This window comes from Centrocercus urophasianus, unplaced genomic scaffold, assembly GCF_019232065.1.
Source record: "Centrocercus urophasianus isolate 14NV4802_14NV808 unplaced genomic scaffold, USGS_Curo_1.0 seq_11, whole genome shotgun sequence".
In the NCBI taxonomy this organism is placed as follows: Eukaryota; Metazoa; Chordata; class Aves; order Galliformes; family Phasianidae; genus Centrocercus; species Centrocercus urophasianus.
This window is the reverse complement of record NW_024884253.1, coordinates 34,345,738-34,360,231: the sequence shown is the minus strand read 5'-3', so window position 1 is coordinate 34,360,231 and position 14,494 is coordinate 34,345,738. Positions and strand designations below refer to the sequence as shown.

The 14,494-nt window shown below is 40.1% G+C and overlaps 1 protein-coding gene and 1 long non-coding RNA gene across 5 annotated transcripts in view; one reads left to right on the top strand and one right to left on the bottom strand.

The window, feature by feature from the left end:
- Positions 1–4,937, bottom strand: part of ASPH (aspartate beta-hydroxylase) — a 102,228-nt gene extending 97,291 nt beyond the window's left edge. Inside the window, exon 1 of one of the 4 annotated variants that reach the window (XM_042833253.1) lies at positions 4,801–4,937. In XM_042833253.1, coding sequence (XP_042689187.1) covers positions 4,801–4,861 — 61 coding nt within the window. In that variant the 5' untranslated portion in view covers positions 4,862–4,937. The remainder of the gene's footprint in view (positions 1–4,800) is intronic. The other 3 variants (XM_042833215.1, XM_042833207.1, XM_042833225.1) reach the window with 3 other exon arrangements.
- A 327-nt stretch (positions 4,938–5,264) lies between these two features.
- LOC122155120 lies at positions 5,265–12,939 on the top strand. Its single transcript, XR_006167149.1, has 3 exons — positions 5,265–5,439; positions 8,447–8,608; positions 11,018–12,939. It is a non-coding gene; the product is annotated as an uncharacterized LOC122155120 (long non-coding RNA).
- Positions 12,940–14,494: the final 1,555 nt, after the last annotated feature.

The window sequence follows — 14,494 nt, the reverse complement described above, 5'->3', positions numbered from 1 at the left end:
GCCCCCAGTACAGGAGGGACGTGGAGCTGTTGGAATGGCTTCAGAGGAGGGTCACAAATACAACCAACAGGGCTGGAGCACCTCTCCTAGAAAGACAGGCTGAGGGAAGGAAACTGGGCTTGTTCAGCCTGGAGAAAAGAAGGCTCTGGAGCGACTGGAGCATTCTAGTAATTAGAGAGAGCTTCTAAACAAGAGGGAGACCAACTTTTGACATTGTCTGACAGCAATAGGACAAGAGAGAATCAGAAGTGATAGTAAAAGGAGCTTTGAACTGAAAGAGGGGGGATTTAGGTCAGAAGTTAAGGAGAAATTTACTCAGAGGGTGGTGAGGCACTGGAATGCATTGTCCAGAGAAGCTGTGGATTTCCCATCCCTGGAGAAGCTCAAAGTGCAGATTCAATCTCACCCTGGACTGTCAGTCTAGCCTCATTACCAGAGCTCATTAATCAGACAGGAAACTTGCAGGCGCATTCCCAAAGCGACTGCTGAAAACTGAGAAAATACACTTCAGCCTTTCATGCCTCTGATACTGTTGGTGATACTTTAGTTCACAGAATCACAGAATAGTTCTCCACCCTTCATTTTAAAGAAGCTCTACCTCCACACACTATTAAAAAAAGTTACCTCTCCTATTATACCATGTAAACTCTTAATGAAATGTTGAGAAAAATATATGAACACAGGCGTCTTTTTGGATGTAAAGCACCAAGCTCCTCCATGTTTAAAGCACACCAAATAGCAGTTTTTGTCCCACAGTGACTTACTGCATACAGCTAACATACGTCAGAGAGCACAAAGCAAGTCTGAGATTTCTACCTACACTAGATCAGAAGAAGCAAAACTTTTCTTAATGTTTTTATTACACATCAGCATCTCAGAAGGCTCGATGAGTTATTTCTCAAGGGAAAAAACACAGATACAGGAAAGGTAAAAGGATGTGTTTGTTTTCATGTGAGTGCTGGTACACCTGGGTATCAATTTTAAAGCTCAAAGTCATAACAAGACAAGAAATCCAAATATCAGCCAGTATGGAGAAACAACTGACATACTGTGTGCAAACTGATTATTTTCCATTGCAGAGTGATGTCCATAGTCCATCACTGTACCTTTCCATAACTAACAGCACACTGAAAGTTTCATACAGATAGAGCTAAAAGATGACAGTGCTGAACTGAAAAATCCACGTGAAGTTTCGGAATAAATGTTGTGAAGATAATGGACAAAACAGACATCAATGCAACTTGAGCAGAAGAAAAAGAAGTGTGATCTGTGTAACTGATGAATTTCCTCTGCAAATCAGATAAATAAAAAAATAAAATAAAATAAAATAAAATAAAAGAGTCCTGCACAGAGAGAAGTACACTATAATGCAGTCTTTGCAATAGAGATTAAATAAAATATGAAAGTTCATGCAAATCAATATGCACAGGCTGCCTGGGCAGCCTGGTCTGGTGGTTGCCATTCCTGCACATAGCAGAGGGGTTGAAACTAAGTGATCATTGTGGTCCTTATCAACCCAGGCCATTCTATGATTCTATGAAATACCTTCACAGCAGCAATACTGATAACTAAAAACGGAATTAACATTAACATAGAATTGCATTTGGATCAGGACATCAGGTCAACTGAAAACAAACAAATAAAAAAAAAAAAAAAAAAAGGTTAAAAAAAATAACCAGACAACAACAAGAGGATGAGATTAACGGACTTCGGACTTTCAGATGAATAAAAGGAAGTGAGATGCTTAGGAACAGAGTTGCATTTGGAAATACAAGACCTTACATGGCTCAAAAAAGGAGAAGTAAAAATCAAACATCTTCTGGGATTCTGCAAGGAAAAGTAGGGTATATCAGAAGGTCATCTCAATTGCTGCTATAGAGATTAAGATGTACAGCTTGGAGACAGAGAACTTACAGAAGCAGTAATTTGGTTTTAATACATTGAGAAAATAAGAATGCAATTACCTATAGGAACAGGCAATGTTTTGTGCCACAAATGTGTTTTTTGTACTGTGTCTAACTTATTAGAGAACTAGCCTCCCACTCGAGCCCTGTTTCACTCACAAAGGTTAAATTTCCTCTGGAGAATACGGACTTATTACAGTTTAGCTGCCAGCTGCCACAACCTAAGCAACATGAGCTAGAGGGATTTTTTTTATAGTTTTTATCACGACTGCCACAAGGGAATGTTTTTCCACCTTCTTCCAGAGGCAATTCAAAGTAAACACTATAGAAGCTTGATACTATAATCACTGGTAAAGCAGCTAAGGCTAGGAAACATCTGCATGATATATGAAAAGAAAATCAAGGATTTTTTAAAGTGTGCATACATATCTTGGTCATGTTTCCATTCAAGCACTGTACAAATTATTATATTTAAACACATTTTACAAACAAAACAGGTACAGAGCATAAAATTCTTAACATGCCATCACATAAACTGGCATCACAGAAGTGACACATTAGAAATTGCATTTTCAGTTCTGATGTCAAACCTCCCTCCATCCAAAACACAAAACTACTAAGAAGACAGTCACCATTTACTGCATAACTATGGGACCAGTGAGATATAGATTTAAGTACCACCTTAAGTACTATAAGAGAAAATACAGCAGCATATCACAGAACGGCCAGGCTTGGAAGGGATCTCAAGGATCACGAATCTCCAACCCCCCTGCCACATGCAGGGCCACCAACCTCCCCATTTAATACCAGACCAGGCTGCCCAGGGCCCCATCCAACCTGGCCTTGAACACCTACCTCTAGGGACAAGGCATAATCACATGAAGTTAAATCTCTTAGCAGCACTACACTTAATTCCACAAATAAATACGGCCTGTAACATTACTCAGACTTTTTCATCCATCTGTATTTTGAAAGCAGTTGTGTTGCTGATCCTCACTCTTACTGGAAGGCTTCTTCAAAGACACCTGCTAATGCCCCAGGTATTTCCAAATTTCCTGCCTTGTGAAATTTGAGTTAATTCAAGACCAAGTGATACTTTATTGCACTTCTGACATTTCAACAAAACTTAAGACAGTTATATGAACATTCCACTTAGTGCTATTTCAGACCTAATCTACCCATAACATTACTGTCAACATCTCCTAATGTGGAAACCTCGAAGCAGATTACTGCATTCATATTCAGGCATTGCACAGATTTCAAGACGCACTGTAAACTCCGTGGTTTCAGAGCTGTGAGCAATGGTGTGGCAAAGAGCCTCATCCTCACCCACAAGTAGTTGTGAAAGTGAGTACCAGCAAACTGCCTCAAGGTTGAGGTTTCCATGTCTCACAGTCTCAATTACCAATCGGCTCAAAACTGCAGAATGCTCCGTGCCTGCTATAAAAATTCTGCTTCTCTCAGTGGTCTTTTATTCACCTGGGAGTCACCATCCATCACCTCTCTCTTCAGTTCCACTTATGAAAATGGCATCAGCCTCAAGCCTCAATTTTTACTCTTATCCAAAAGATTTTATCGAGTAGTAGCTGAAACTAGCAAAAGATTTGTCTAACTTTAAGAGGTCACATCTTAGGAGCCTGCTTAACACATTACTCATAGTGCTACACCCCTCACTGACAACAGCAAATAAAGAATTCCCTGTGCAATTACACAAACCAGACAGCTCTTAATAATTTTTAAAAATATTTGATTTTACTTAGTCTGAAAATAAAAATCTACAGAATGCTTTCATGCTTATTCCCTGATAAAACCATTTTGAAAACATCATCCAATCTTTGAAGCAATATTTAAAATAACAACAGAACTGCTTGAGTCTCTGTAGTATTCAAAATTGTCTCTGTAGTATTCAAAATTGTACAAGAAATGCATGTTCTTTACACATTATCATTGGAAATATGTTTTCAGCTTACTTAATACTGCAGATGAACAACGAGTAGCCCCACTCCAAGGAAAAAACATAATGCAGAGACTATTGCCCATGCCAAGAATTGAAAAAGGATAAAACGAAAAGCAACCACCCACTTCAGTTATCACTGTATATCATCTCTTTCATGCCTAAACAGCACTTGAAATCTTTTTCTCTCAATTCATCACGTGATAGATAAGCTAATCCTATGTAGTTCATCCCTCAACGAATACTGTTCTCCGTGTTACTGCCATACTGAAGGAGAAACAGACTGCTTCAGCACCACCTTCATCCCACTCCATCCATCAACAGGGCTCAGAACCGAGTGACAGTGCTCAAACCCTCAGTAGGAGCATCTCCTCTACCTGCTGCAGTGCAGTGTCTGTGGAAGCAGACCTCCTTCTCCTCAGTCAGGCTCGACCTGCTGTGCTGAGAGAACCTCGTGTACACAAGGCTTTCCCTGTCTAACCCACCAACACAACACTAAGCAATTTATTAACTCAGATTTGGTGTAGCACTGCCGGAGGGGCAGCTCTCTCCGAAACACCTGCTTGCACGTTTCCAGGATGACTCCTCTACCCTCCTGCACTCTGTAGAGCCATCGGGTCAGCTGATGCACCTGTAACAGATCCAGCACCCTCAGACTGATGCTTCTGTGCACAGCAGTAGAAGGTGATGTTCCAAACACACACAGACGACCGCACGCTCCACAGCAATCCCCCACCGGGCACTTCAACTCCACCCCAGGCCTCTGCAATAGGACCACCGATTCCTGAGACCCGCCCTGATCCATTCAAAGGACCTCTCCGGAGTCGCCTAGGCCACGTCTCGCCTCCGCCTGAGCTCCATAGCAGAGGAAGGCCGGGACGGAGCACCGGACCCCCACCCCCCATCCACCGCTACCCATCCAGACAACGCAGCCCCACTCACCTCGCTTAGAGCCGGGGCCGGGAGTGCCGCCGGTGCCCTTGGAGCCCTTGCGGGAGGCCATGGCGCCTCCTGTCAGGTAACGTGGGGCGGGGCTAGACCGGGAATGAGTCAGGAGCCGCCGCCGCCCGAGCGCTGCGTGCGGGAGCGCCGGCAACCTCCGCGGCCAAGCGCCGGGCACGCCCCCTTCCCTCCCGCCCGCAGCCTCCAGCCAATGGCGGAGCGCACAGGGCGACGGGGCGTGCCCTCTCTCTGCGCCGATTGGCTGCGAGGCGGAGGGGTCGGGCAGAGCGGCTGCGTGAGGGCTGCGCGTGTCCGCCACGCTCCCCGTCGCCGGCGGCTTTGAACGTGGCAACATGGAAGCGGGGCGGCCTCTCGCGAGGCTTCGCTGGGAGCGCGCGGAGCTGAGGGCGGGGTCTTACTTTGAGGGGTGGGGGCAGGGGTGGCGGGCTCTTGCATGGCTGCAGTGGTGGACCGTTGTGCTTTGCATTCTTCGGGTGTTTGTACCCCACTCTGCCGGCCGCTAAATGCCCGAATTGTGGGCAATATCTTGTTAAAAGTATGAATTATTAAGTGGTTAAGCGTGCAGGTAGCACCTCTTCAGCTCAACTGGGAAAGCAGTTTGGCACATTACGTCTACGAGTAAGTTCTCAAACAGGCTTACGAGCCTTTGGAGTGTTTCAGTCTGTCGTAAGCGAGCCCTTTTTTTTTCCACAGAAATTCAGGTTGTTTCTTGTTACTCAGTGGTTTGGTGTGATGGTAAATTGCATCTGAAATGAAAGCAAACTCACCTTTGAGCCCTGAGTGTAAACATGGTGTTCTAGCCTGAAACAATAAATTACCGAGCAGAGTTAATAGGTTATTCTCTATGAGATTGAACGTAGATGCTTCATCCTGTGGCAGAATGGCATCATGGTCCTTTAGGAGTAAAGATGATTCCACAAGCATCAATGTGAAGCCTGTTCTGTGGTGTCATTTTCTCTAAAAAAACCAAAATCTTGTTTTTCACACTGTGTGGAAGGAACTGATGTTTTGGAGACGTGCTCCTTTCATCTGGCAAGGCTGGAACTGGCAAACAAATTCAGAATGTTCAGGAGGAGCAGACAGAACCCCCTAGCACATACAGTTTGTCACAGATATGCTATTGGGGACAATAGCTATCATTCCAACAGCTGGCAATATACAATGCAAGGAAGAAAAAAATCGTTCTAAAGATAGCGATTGGAAATTGACAATTTTTCATTGTGCTTATTTAAAAAGATAATAGGAAAAAAAAAAAAAACTGCATGCATGACTATTCTCATATGTGGTGGATACTATCAAATAAGAAGGCGGTTTCCTGTGATTAGTGTGGGATGCAGCTTCCTGGAGCTGTGCTATAGGATCTGGCATTCTGTTAAGAGATATGAAGAACAAGTAAGCAATTGGGTGCATTATTTACTGCAGAACAAACTTTTAACTGTAAATGAGCTGTAAAATTCCTACTTCTGTTTTAGTGGTATGCAGATGCCAGCATTTAGGTGCTGGCGTAGTCAGTGTCTGCTTGTGCTTTCCTCCATCCAGGTAGGCTCTTGCAGAAGAATTAAAGCATATATACTGAGGTTCGACTATTTAGAGCTACTCTGTATCTTTGTTCTGATCTCCAGCATTCTGCGTCACATTGTGGTTCAAAGGTTTCTGGTGACTTCCTGTAGCATCAGAAAGCCAATGCTCAGATAACTCTAAACAAATGTCAAAGATATGAGGAGATGCAGTCTTGCTGAGATGAGAGAAACTTTCCTCGTATTCTTGCCTAATTCTGATCACATACTTTAAATCTGATCGTGAAGCATGGCTGTAGAATAAACAGCCTTTCAGGTCAAGTTAGCAGAAAACATTAGTGCTGGTTTCCCTGTTGTGGAAGCATGTGGTCCATATTTTGCTATTGGAGATGCTTGGGACAGCTTGGTATGGCTTATTCTTGAGTCAGAAATGCTTGATTTAAATGTGTTGGAGTGACTGTTGCAAGAAATAGCATGGTAGTCCCTCTGTTTCTACATTTCAGTTGAAATGTAACACGTTAGATCAAGTTTTAAATGTAATTTTAGGATAGGTAATGGAGTGAAAAGCAAACCGAATGCAGGTATGTGAATGTGTGTGGGTCTGGCTTGTCTCAGTTTTCAATCTGCTTATTTCTTTTAAAGCTAAATGTTTGGTAGATGGTGATAGAATACAGTAATTCACAGGAAGATAAATATTGTATTTGTAGGAGGAAATAAGACACTAAAACAATGAAACAATGAGGAAGTTTATAAAGCAAAGGTGAAAAGAAGAGAAAAAGCCAGAGAAAAAAATTAGAATAAAACCAGAAGTTAAGTAATGAAGGCAGCTGCAGTGAGTTGGAGTTTCTCCCATTGGATCATTTAAAGCAAAAAAAATAAAAAACCTTTCCTGTTGACAAGAACTGCATTTACCTCAAATACAAAATGTCTTAACAGGCTGCTGATTGAGACTACAGATAAAGTAAAGTTATTCTGCATAACATAAATTATGGTATTGCTTTTACTTTGCATTTACTTTCCATAAATACTTCTGCATTAATGCTGTCACAGCTGTTTTGAGGCTGAATTCCTTTAACAGAGCAGTGACTGTGCAGTTTGATGGAAAGAAGCACATCCAAGGTGATAAGTGGAAGCAGCAATGAAATAATTACTTAAGAGGAGGACTCTATCTCTAATTTCCAAATTTCTAAAAGAAGCAGAAATATACAACTGGCCTGCAGCAGGGAGAAGAGATGCTAAACGATGAGGCATGATGAATTTGAAAAACAACAAAAAACAAGTGTGACACCTGCTTAAAACAAATGTGAATTTAGCCCAGCATTTTTCTCTTCTCACAGATACAGAAAAAAAAAAAAATTAAATTGACCATCGTCTGTACCAAACTTGCTGTAGTTTGCTGATTTTTCACTCATGCTATATTGATAGTTTTATTTCCATTCATGATTTCTATCAAATTCTTATAAAAAGCCCTGAACGTATCATAAAGGTATCTGTTACTCTTCTGCAAGGCCATTATGTGTCATTATGAAAAAAAGTAAACAGACGTTAATTGAAGACTTAGACAACATGCCTTTATTCTGTTGGTGATTCTGAGCTATGTTATGTAAATGTTTTCCATTCAAACTGAGTTACAGTTGCCCACTGGACTGTGTACATTTCTCATAAATAGTTAAGTTTCAATTAATCATTAAGGGAAAGGCAATTTTCTAGATTGAGGAAACAAGCGTATTTATTACAGTGCATTGCAGTATGAAGAACTGGAGAATTCTCAAATAGGAAATTCTCAGGATGGATGTGTTAAAAAATTAAAATTAAAATAAAATAAAAAATAAAATAATAATAATAATAAAATAAAATAAAATAAAAAATATGTTAAAAATTCCCTGCAACCGTCTAAGATTTTTGATAGTAGATGTTGGCATTTAGAATTGTAAGGTGGCCAGATGGTAATTTTTCCTAACTGGTAAGTTAACTGAGCACCCTGCTAGACAATTGATGTTTCTGCCAGCTGACTTTTAGATCAAAGAGGGTGATGCACAAGTTTTGGTGTTTGTTTTCTTGTTTATCAAGTGATCTGCTGATCATCTTTCTGGTTTTTAATGCTGCAGGGAATGCAGAGAACCAACGCCCACTTCTCTGTATTTGTCTGTCAGTATTCACTAACCTCTTATAGACAAACAGAGACAGAAGTTTTGGGAAGAAGGGGATGATAGAGTGTCTCAGTTACCTGAGCATAAACAACTATGCTGACTGGAGTGATCTTCTACCAGGTAAGCCTGTAAGCAAAGGAGGGTGTATTTGAGTTGGTAATTCTCAAGGAGGAATTTTCCTTTTTTTTTTTTTAATATTGTTTTTATTATAGAAGGCAACTACCTTGGAATGTTTTCTAAATAGGGACAGTGAAAATGGAACGCAGCCCTTTATTGAAGAGCAGTTCGGAAGGAATAATTATCCAAAATGTAGGAAGTTGAGCCAGGTGAAACATGTCTAATTCAAGCAAAGCTAAAGTTGAAGCAACGTTTATTTTAAACTTGGTAAGGTTAAATGCAGACCTTTCTAAAGTCTGGATCAAAAGCCTGTTTTTGCTCTCAGAAAAAAAGCGTTGCCCCTCACAATGAGTAACAAAAACGGAATTTGACTTTTGGGTCAGCACTGTGGCTTGACAGTCTGGAATTTATAGCTATCTTGCTTGGCTTCTGAGAGAGAGTCTTCCTGCAGATTTTGTCAGGTCTAATTTATCTAAATTCCCTGTGAGTATAATTATAGCTGAGAATTTCTCAGGTTTCTCAGAACAAGTTTTTGAACTTGAAATTTAATCAAATCCTTTTGTTACATCAGTGTGTACCAACATGTGGATTTTATTCCTGTAGCACGAGAAGCTGAGAAGAAAAGGCCAAAAGTTTCTTTGTATGCCTGTAAAAGTTACCTACGATATATATTTTGAAAATTATCATCAGAAACTGGCCTTGAAAGAGCCTTAAGCTAGAAATAGTGCTTTTCAGATGGATTGTGAGCAACTGATAAATCTAACAGTGCTAAGCACAGGTTATTCAGGTGTAAATACTAAAACAAACCAGCATTAGTATTGGAGAACCTTGGATAACAAACAAAATCCCTATTGCAATGGGAGCAGGAGAATGGAGCTTAGTTGATGATTACCAGCATGTGCTATGATAGCTATTACTGAAAACAGTAGAAAAAATAACAAACAAGATACTTTACTGCCTGTGTACTGTCTGCTTCTTTTTCCAGAGACTTAATATTTTTAGTAATGAGCACATGAAAACATCAAATTTATTTCTAGCCTGCAATCACATTTACTAAAACTGCTGTACAGACTACAGATAAAGTAGAGAAGCAGAGATATTGAAAGATCATCTCAGTTGGGAGAAAAAAAAAAAGGAAAAAAGAAAGTTGATCTGAAGCTCTGGTGATGTGTTTGTTTTTTTTTTTGTGTGTGTGTGTGTGTGTTTTCTGTTTTTTTAAAGAAAGAAAAGAAGTACTTCTCATAAATTAGGGCATCATTCCTGGAGGATGTGCAGATAGGAGCAGAAGCAGCAGTGCACTTATTAATTAGGTTTTTCTGCTGCATCATACTTTACTGAGAGTGACTGAGCAGCTTTCCAGAATTGATCCAGAGTATTCTTATCAAGTTATAATCAGCCACCATCTGTAGCTGCCGACCCCAAATGCCAGTTTGCTTTGCTTACCTCCACATTTTCTGATATACTAATCTATTGAATTTGGCACATCGGAAAACAAAACAGCGTGTTCTGGGAGCAGTAGAATACAAGATACCTAATTTGCTGAAGATTTCTTTCCTTTGTCTCTCAAATCCTTCTTCCACCTCAGCCTCAGTCGTTCCCAGCTTCTGCTAAGTGCTGATCCCTGTGGGATGTTCAGATAACATGTGCTATCTGATTAATGCAGAGCTTTGTGACTGGCATGTTCTGGTATAGCTGGCCAATACATACTTGCTGATCAGTCAACCTGCTGTAAATTAAAGAGCTACGTTCTCTCTAATGAACTTTATTTATAAATAAATACCACTCAGGTTTCTTCAACATATAAAATGCATTGCAACCTTCATAAGCTTTTACGTACTTAATCTTTCCAGAAATAAAGCAGGTAAGCTTAACTGTATTTAAAATAATTGAAAAATTGAAAGCACCTGCAGGAAATGGGTGAATAATAGCTGCTGTTGGTAAAGATCGGAAGCAGTAGAGCTTTCCCTATGAGAGATCTTCTCAGCACAAAGCACTTGCTCACAGGTTCCTTCCTTGCAGGCAGTTTCAGTCTGGCTGTACGATCAGACGAAGGCAGTAAATAGGATGACTAGTTTTCCCTTCAGAATTGGACTCTTTGCTAAAGCAGAACTGATCAGAACTCACACCCAAGGCTTTGCAAGTCATATCATCAGCACATCCTATAGCACAGACACATACTGCCAAAGGGATTTTCCTGGCCTTCGTAGTGTACTTGTGTCAAGGGCAAAAGTGAACACAAGAAACGCAGGATGCAACCTCAGTATGGTAGTATTGGTATATCAGATAGCACTAGCCTTCCTGCGACTCCTATTAGCTCCTTCAATCGGCAAAGTGAAAAAATAAAACTTAAAGTTGATATTTTCATTAAGTAACTTTTATTTTCATTTCTCTCTAAACCTATTTCTTTTCCAGTGAAATGTATATGGCAGTTGAAGAACTGTAACTTAATCATAGGATCCTGACACACCCATGACCTTACATTCGTTACGCAAGTGAATTTCACAGTTGAATTATTCCTCGTGTTTCATCCATTAATCTGTGGAGCCCAATGGTATGAATAGAACATGGACAGACCTGAGTGGAGTTGGCACTGTATGTTGATGCCTCCTTTGAGATAAATAATGATCTTTTTTTTGGCATGTTTACTGTCTGGTTAGCTCTTGGTGCATTCCTATAAATAAGGTATTTGAATACTTCTTTTTTAAGCTGTAATTTTTTTAGATGTTCAGCAATAAACATTTTCTGCCAGCTGTATGCTTTCAGGAGCTCAGCTTCGATTTCCCACAGGTATCTCTTTTCCTCCCACTGGAGCATAACACTTTAAAGTCTTACTGTAAAGTCTTACTGGCTTGTCTTACTGTTTAAGTACTCCTTAAATTTTTGATGGTGGGTGTCTTTGTCCTTCTTGTTTGTGTTTAAATTTTTCTGTGTATTTCACTGTAATAGTTCCAGAAATTTCCACGAAAAAAAATTACACTGTAAGGGCCAAAAAAAGATTACAGGACAAAAAAAAATTACACTGTACTCTACTTACACTGTAGGGAACCTACTTTGGCAGGGGGGTTGGACACAATGATCTCTGGAGGTCCCCTCCAAACCCTACAATTCTGTGATTCTGTGATACACTGGGCTGATACAATTTGTACATGGTTGCGCTTATTGACAAGTAAAACCTGATTTCTTGCAAGCTTTTCAAACTGAAAGAGCAATTGCTTCATCTGTTTAAAGTAATGGGCATGTTATTTGTTGTTTGGGTGCAACATAACTCAAGCAAACACTGAACTTTAAGCACGGCAGTGGATTATACATAGGGTGTAGTAATCCTGTCCCCCTTCAGAGAGAGACAGGAAGATATATTTGGGAATCCGAAGAATAAATTCTGTGACATAGGAATGTGTGGTTACTTGTGCTTAATGTGACATAGCAAAAGCAGTTGAAGCAGACAACTGTTTCCAATAAAAATGCTATTTTGTGTGATAATATTTCCTAAGAGGACATTGATTTCCCCTGTCAAAAGCTGCAAATAAATGGGTTGCAAATGTCTTTGACAATATGTAAGTAATTAATATTTGCTGTGGTGAAATATAAGCAATATTAGAGGTGTATGTATTAGGCCATCTGAACGGGAAAAAGCAAAGGCTGAGTCCAAAATACAACCGAAGTGGGGAATGAGAGCCAGAGACAGTGGGAACAGGAAGTCTGATGGTGTTTGTTAGAGGCTGTCTGGTCTTTGTGGGATGTAAAGCTGCCAGCTGTCAGTTCCACCTGGCAGATAGAATTAAATGCCTTCTTCTAGGCAGCAGTAGCAATAAGTCCCAACAAGTTGGGTATCTTGTAGGTGTGGTGGCCATGGTTGTGTTTCCTCTAGATAACGAAGAAAGACTTTGCTGTCAAAGTACACCGTCATCCTCAATGAAAAGTCTTCTGTTTCACAGGTGCATAGTATCAGTTGTACTGAAAGTTTTTTATTCACTATTAGTAATTCTTGTTACACCGTATGTGGCCCTTTATGCTGTTTGATGGTGTGAATTCCTTTTGAGGGAGCCCATCTTCTTGTGTGTTTGTATAGTTCTTAGCTTCTACAGAAATACCAATGAGAAACAACTCAGTTGAGTAAGGGCAGAATCTGGCCTGTGGCATTGATTATCTTCTTCCTACATGAAATTTGTTGGTGTAGCTCCCATAGTGGCTCTATGATTGTGTCACAAAGAGTTGAATCATGCCAGCTCTAACCGGTAAACCTTAGTGATTTATATCTGTGAAGTCTCTGGCCATAAGCTTGTAGCCTTCAAGTCATGTTAGCTGTTTTGGAACGTACTCTCCTGTGGAATCTTACAAGAAAACTGCCATTAAATCTTCCTTTAGTGTAAAAATGTCAATTTTCTATTATGCTTTTTCGTCAAAGTTTTTGTTTGTTTCTTTAATGCAAATTCAATTACCTGTTCATAGTAGAATTTCCACTGACTTCAGTTTGGGAAGTCAAGCTTTAGATTTCTGATATTAGCTAATAAGTTGCTGTACAATCTGTGCCATTATCTGTTACTGGTAGGTGGAAGGCAATGCTGTAAAAACCCAATTACGCTGCCCTGTGAGATTTAAATGCAGATATGCAGGAAGATGGTAATATGAACCTACAACACCTATCACAAAACATCAACTGAACTAGTCAAGTGTTAAGTCTGATGCTGAAAAGAAGAAATCTTATTTCAAGAACTTGTTTGTTTTACTCATGACTGGGTAATAAAATGACATGAATGGTAATTCAGAAAAACAGCCCTGTGAACCTTTAATACTGTGTATGCTTATACAATTGGAGCTATATGATTTTTTAATGTAAACATATTTGGACTTTGGCATGAAACAGGGGTGGATGAGGAAGCCATGAAAGAGTAGGCAAGGAAGGGCAATGAGAGCAGAATTAGGGAATTTTATTTGCTGCAGTTAAGGGGATGAATATGAACCAACTAGTTCAATTTGCTCAAACCCATGTCAACTCCAAATATGTTTTGCTAAATGGTTTTAATTGTTCATAATTACATTTTTATAAAGTTTGAGATGTGGGTATCAGGTGGTAGATACCAGAAGAATACACAGTAGTAAACAGTTCTTAACTCCAACAACTTACTTTGCACAGGAAGGACAGGTAGTAAAAACGAAGAAAAGATGTAAAACACACGTGTACCCAAGATTAGTGTGATGTCAGCTGAAATGGTGTATCCATTGGCATCTTGTGGTGAGAGTTAGTGGTTGTTTGAAAATGGAAAATATTGGGATATTCAAGGGAGTGTTGGGACCACTGAAAATATTGGTATCCAACATGCTTATGGTCAGTGAAGCTGAGGAGATTGATTAGATTGATGGCCCTGTACTTTATTAATCCAAAAGTATTAAAATACAGTCAATGTTCTGTTTGACAAGTAGATCCATCAGACTTGTTGATATGGCTATAGGATGTTGCTCTGACAAAAAGATGACAGGTGTTTTTCTTTCTCTTTCAGAAGTTTTTTTTCATAATTTCATCTCACAAAATAGAGCAGCCTACAGGTGATGGATAGCCTTGCAAACAGCTGAGTTCATGTTTTGAACCCCTATTTATGCAGGTGTTCCACCTGCAGCATCCAAATGTGGACCAGCTGGGGCTTCTTCATAGTAGGCTTCCATTTCCACTTGAGTTACCGAGAACAAAAGGATAGACCTTAATGCACTGGCAGAAATGTGCTGAGGGATCACAAGAGGGAAGAAGACCCGTGATCACAGCCTCTGTGAAGGCAGATAAGTTTTTGAAATGTTATTTATAAGAGAAGGGAAATTGCTTGCATCCTATCTCCACCTGGAAGATCATTGTCCAGACCCATGGGGAGAAACTGCGCAGTGGCCAAGTGAAACCAC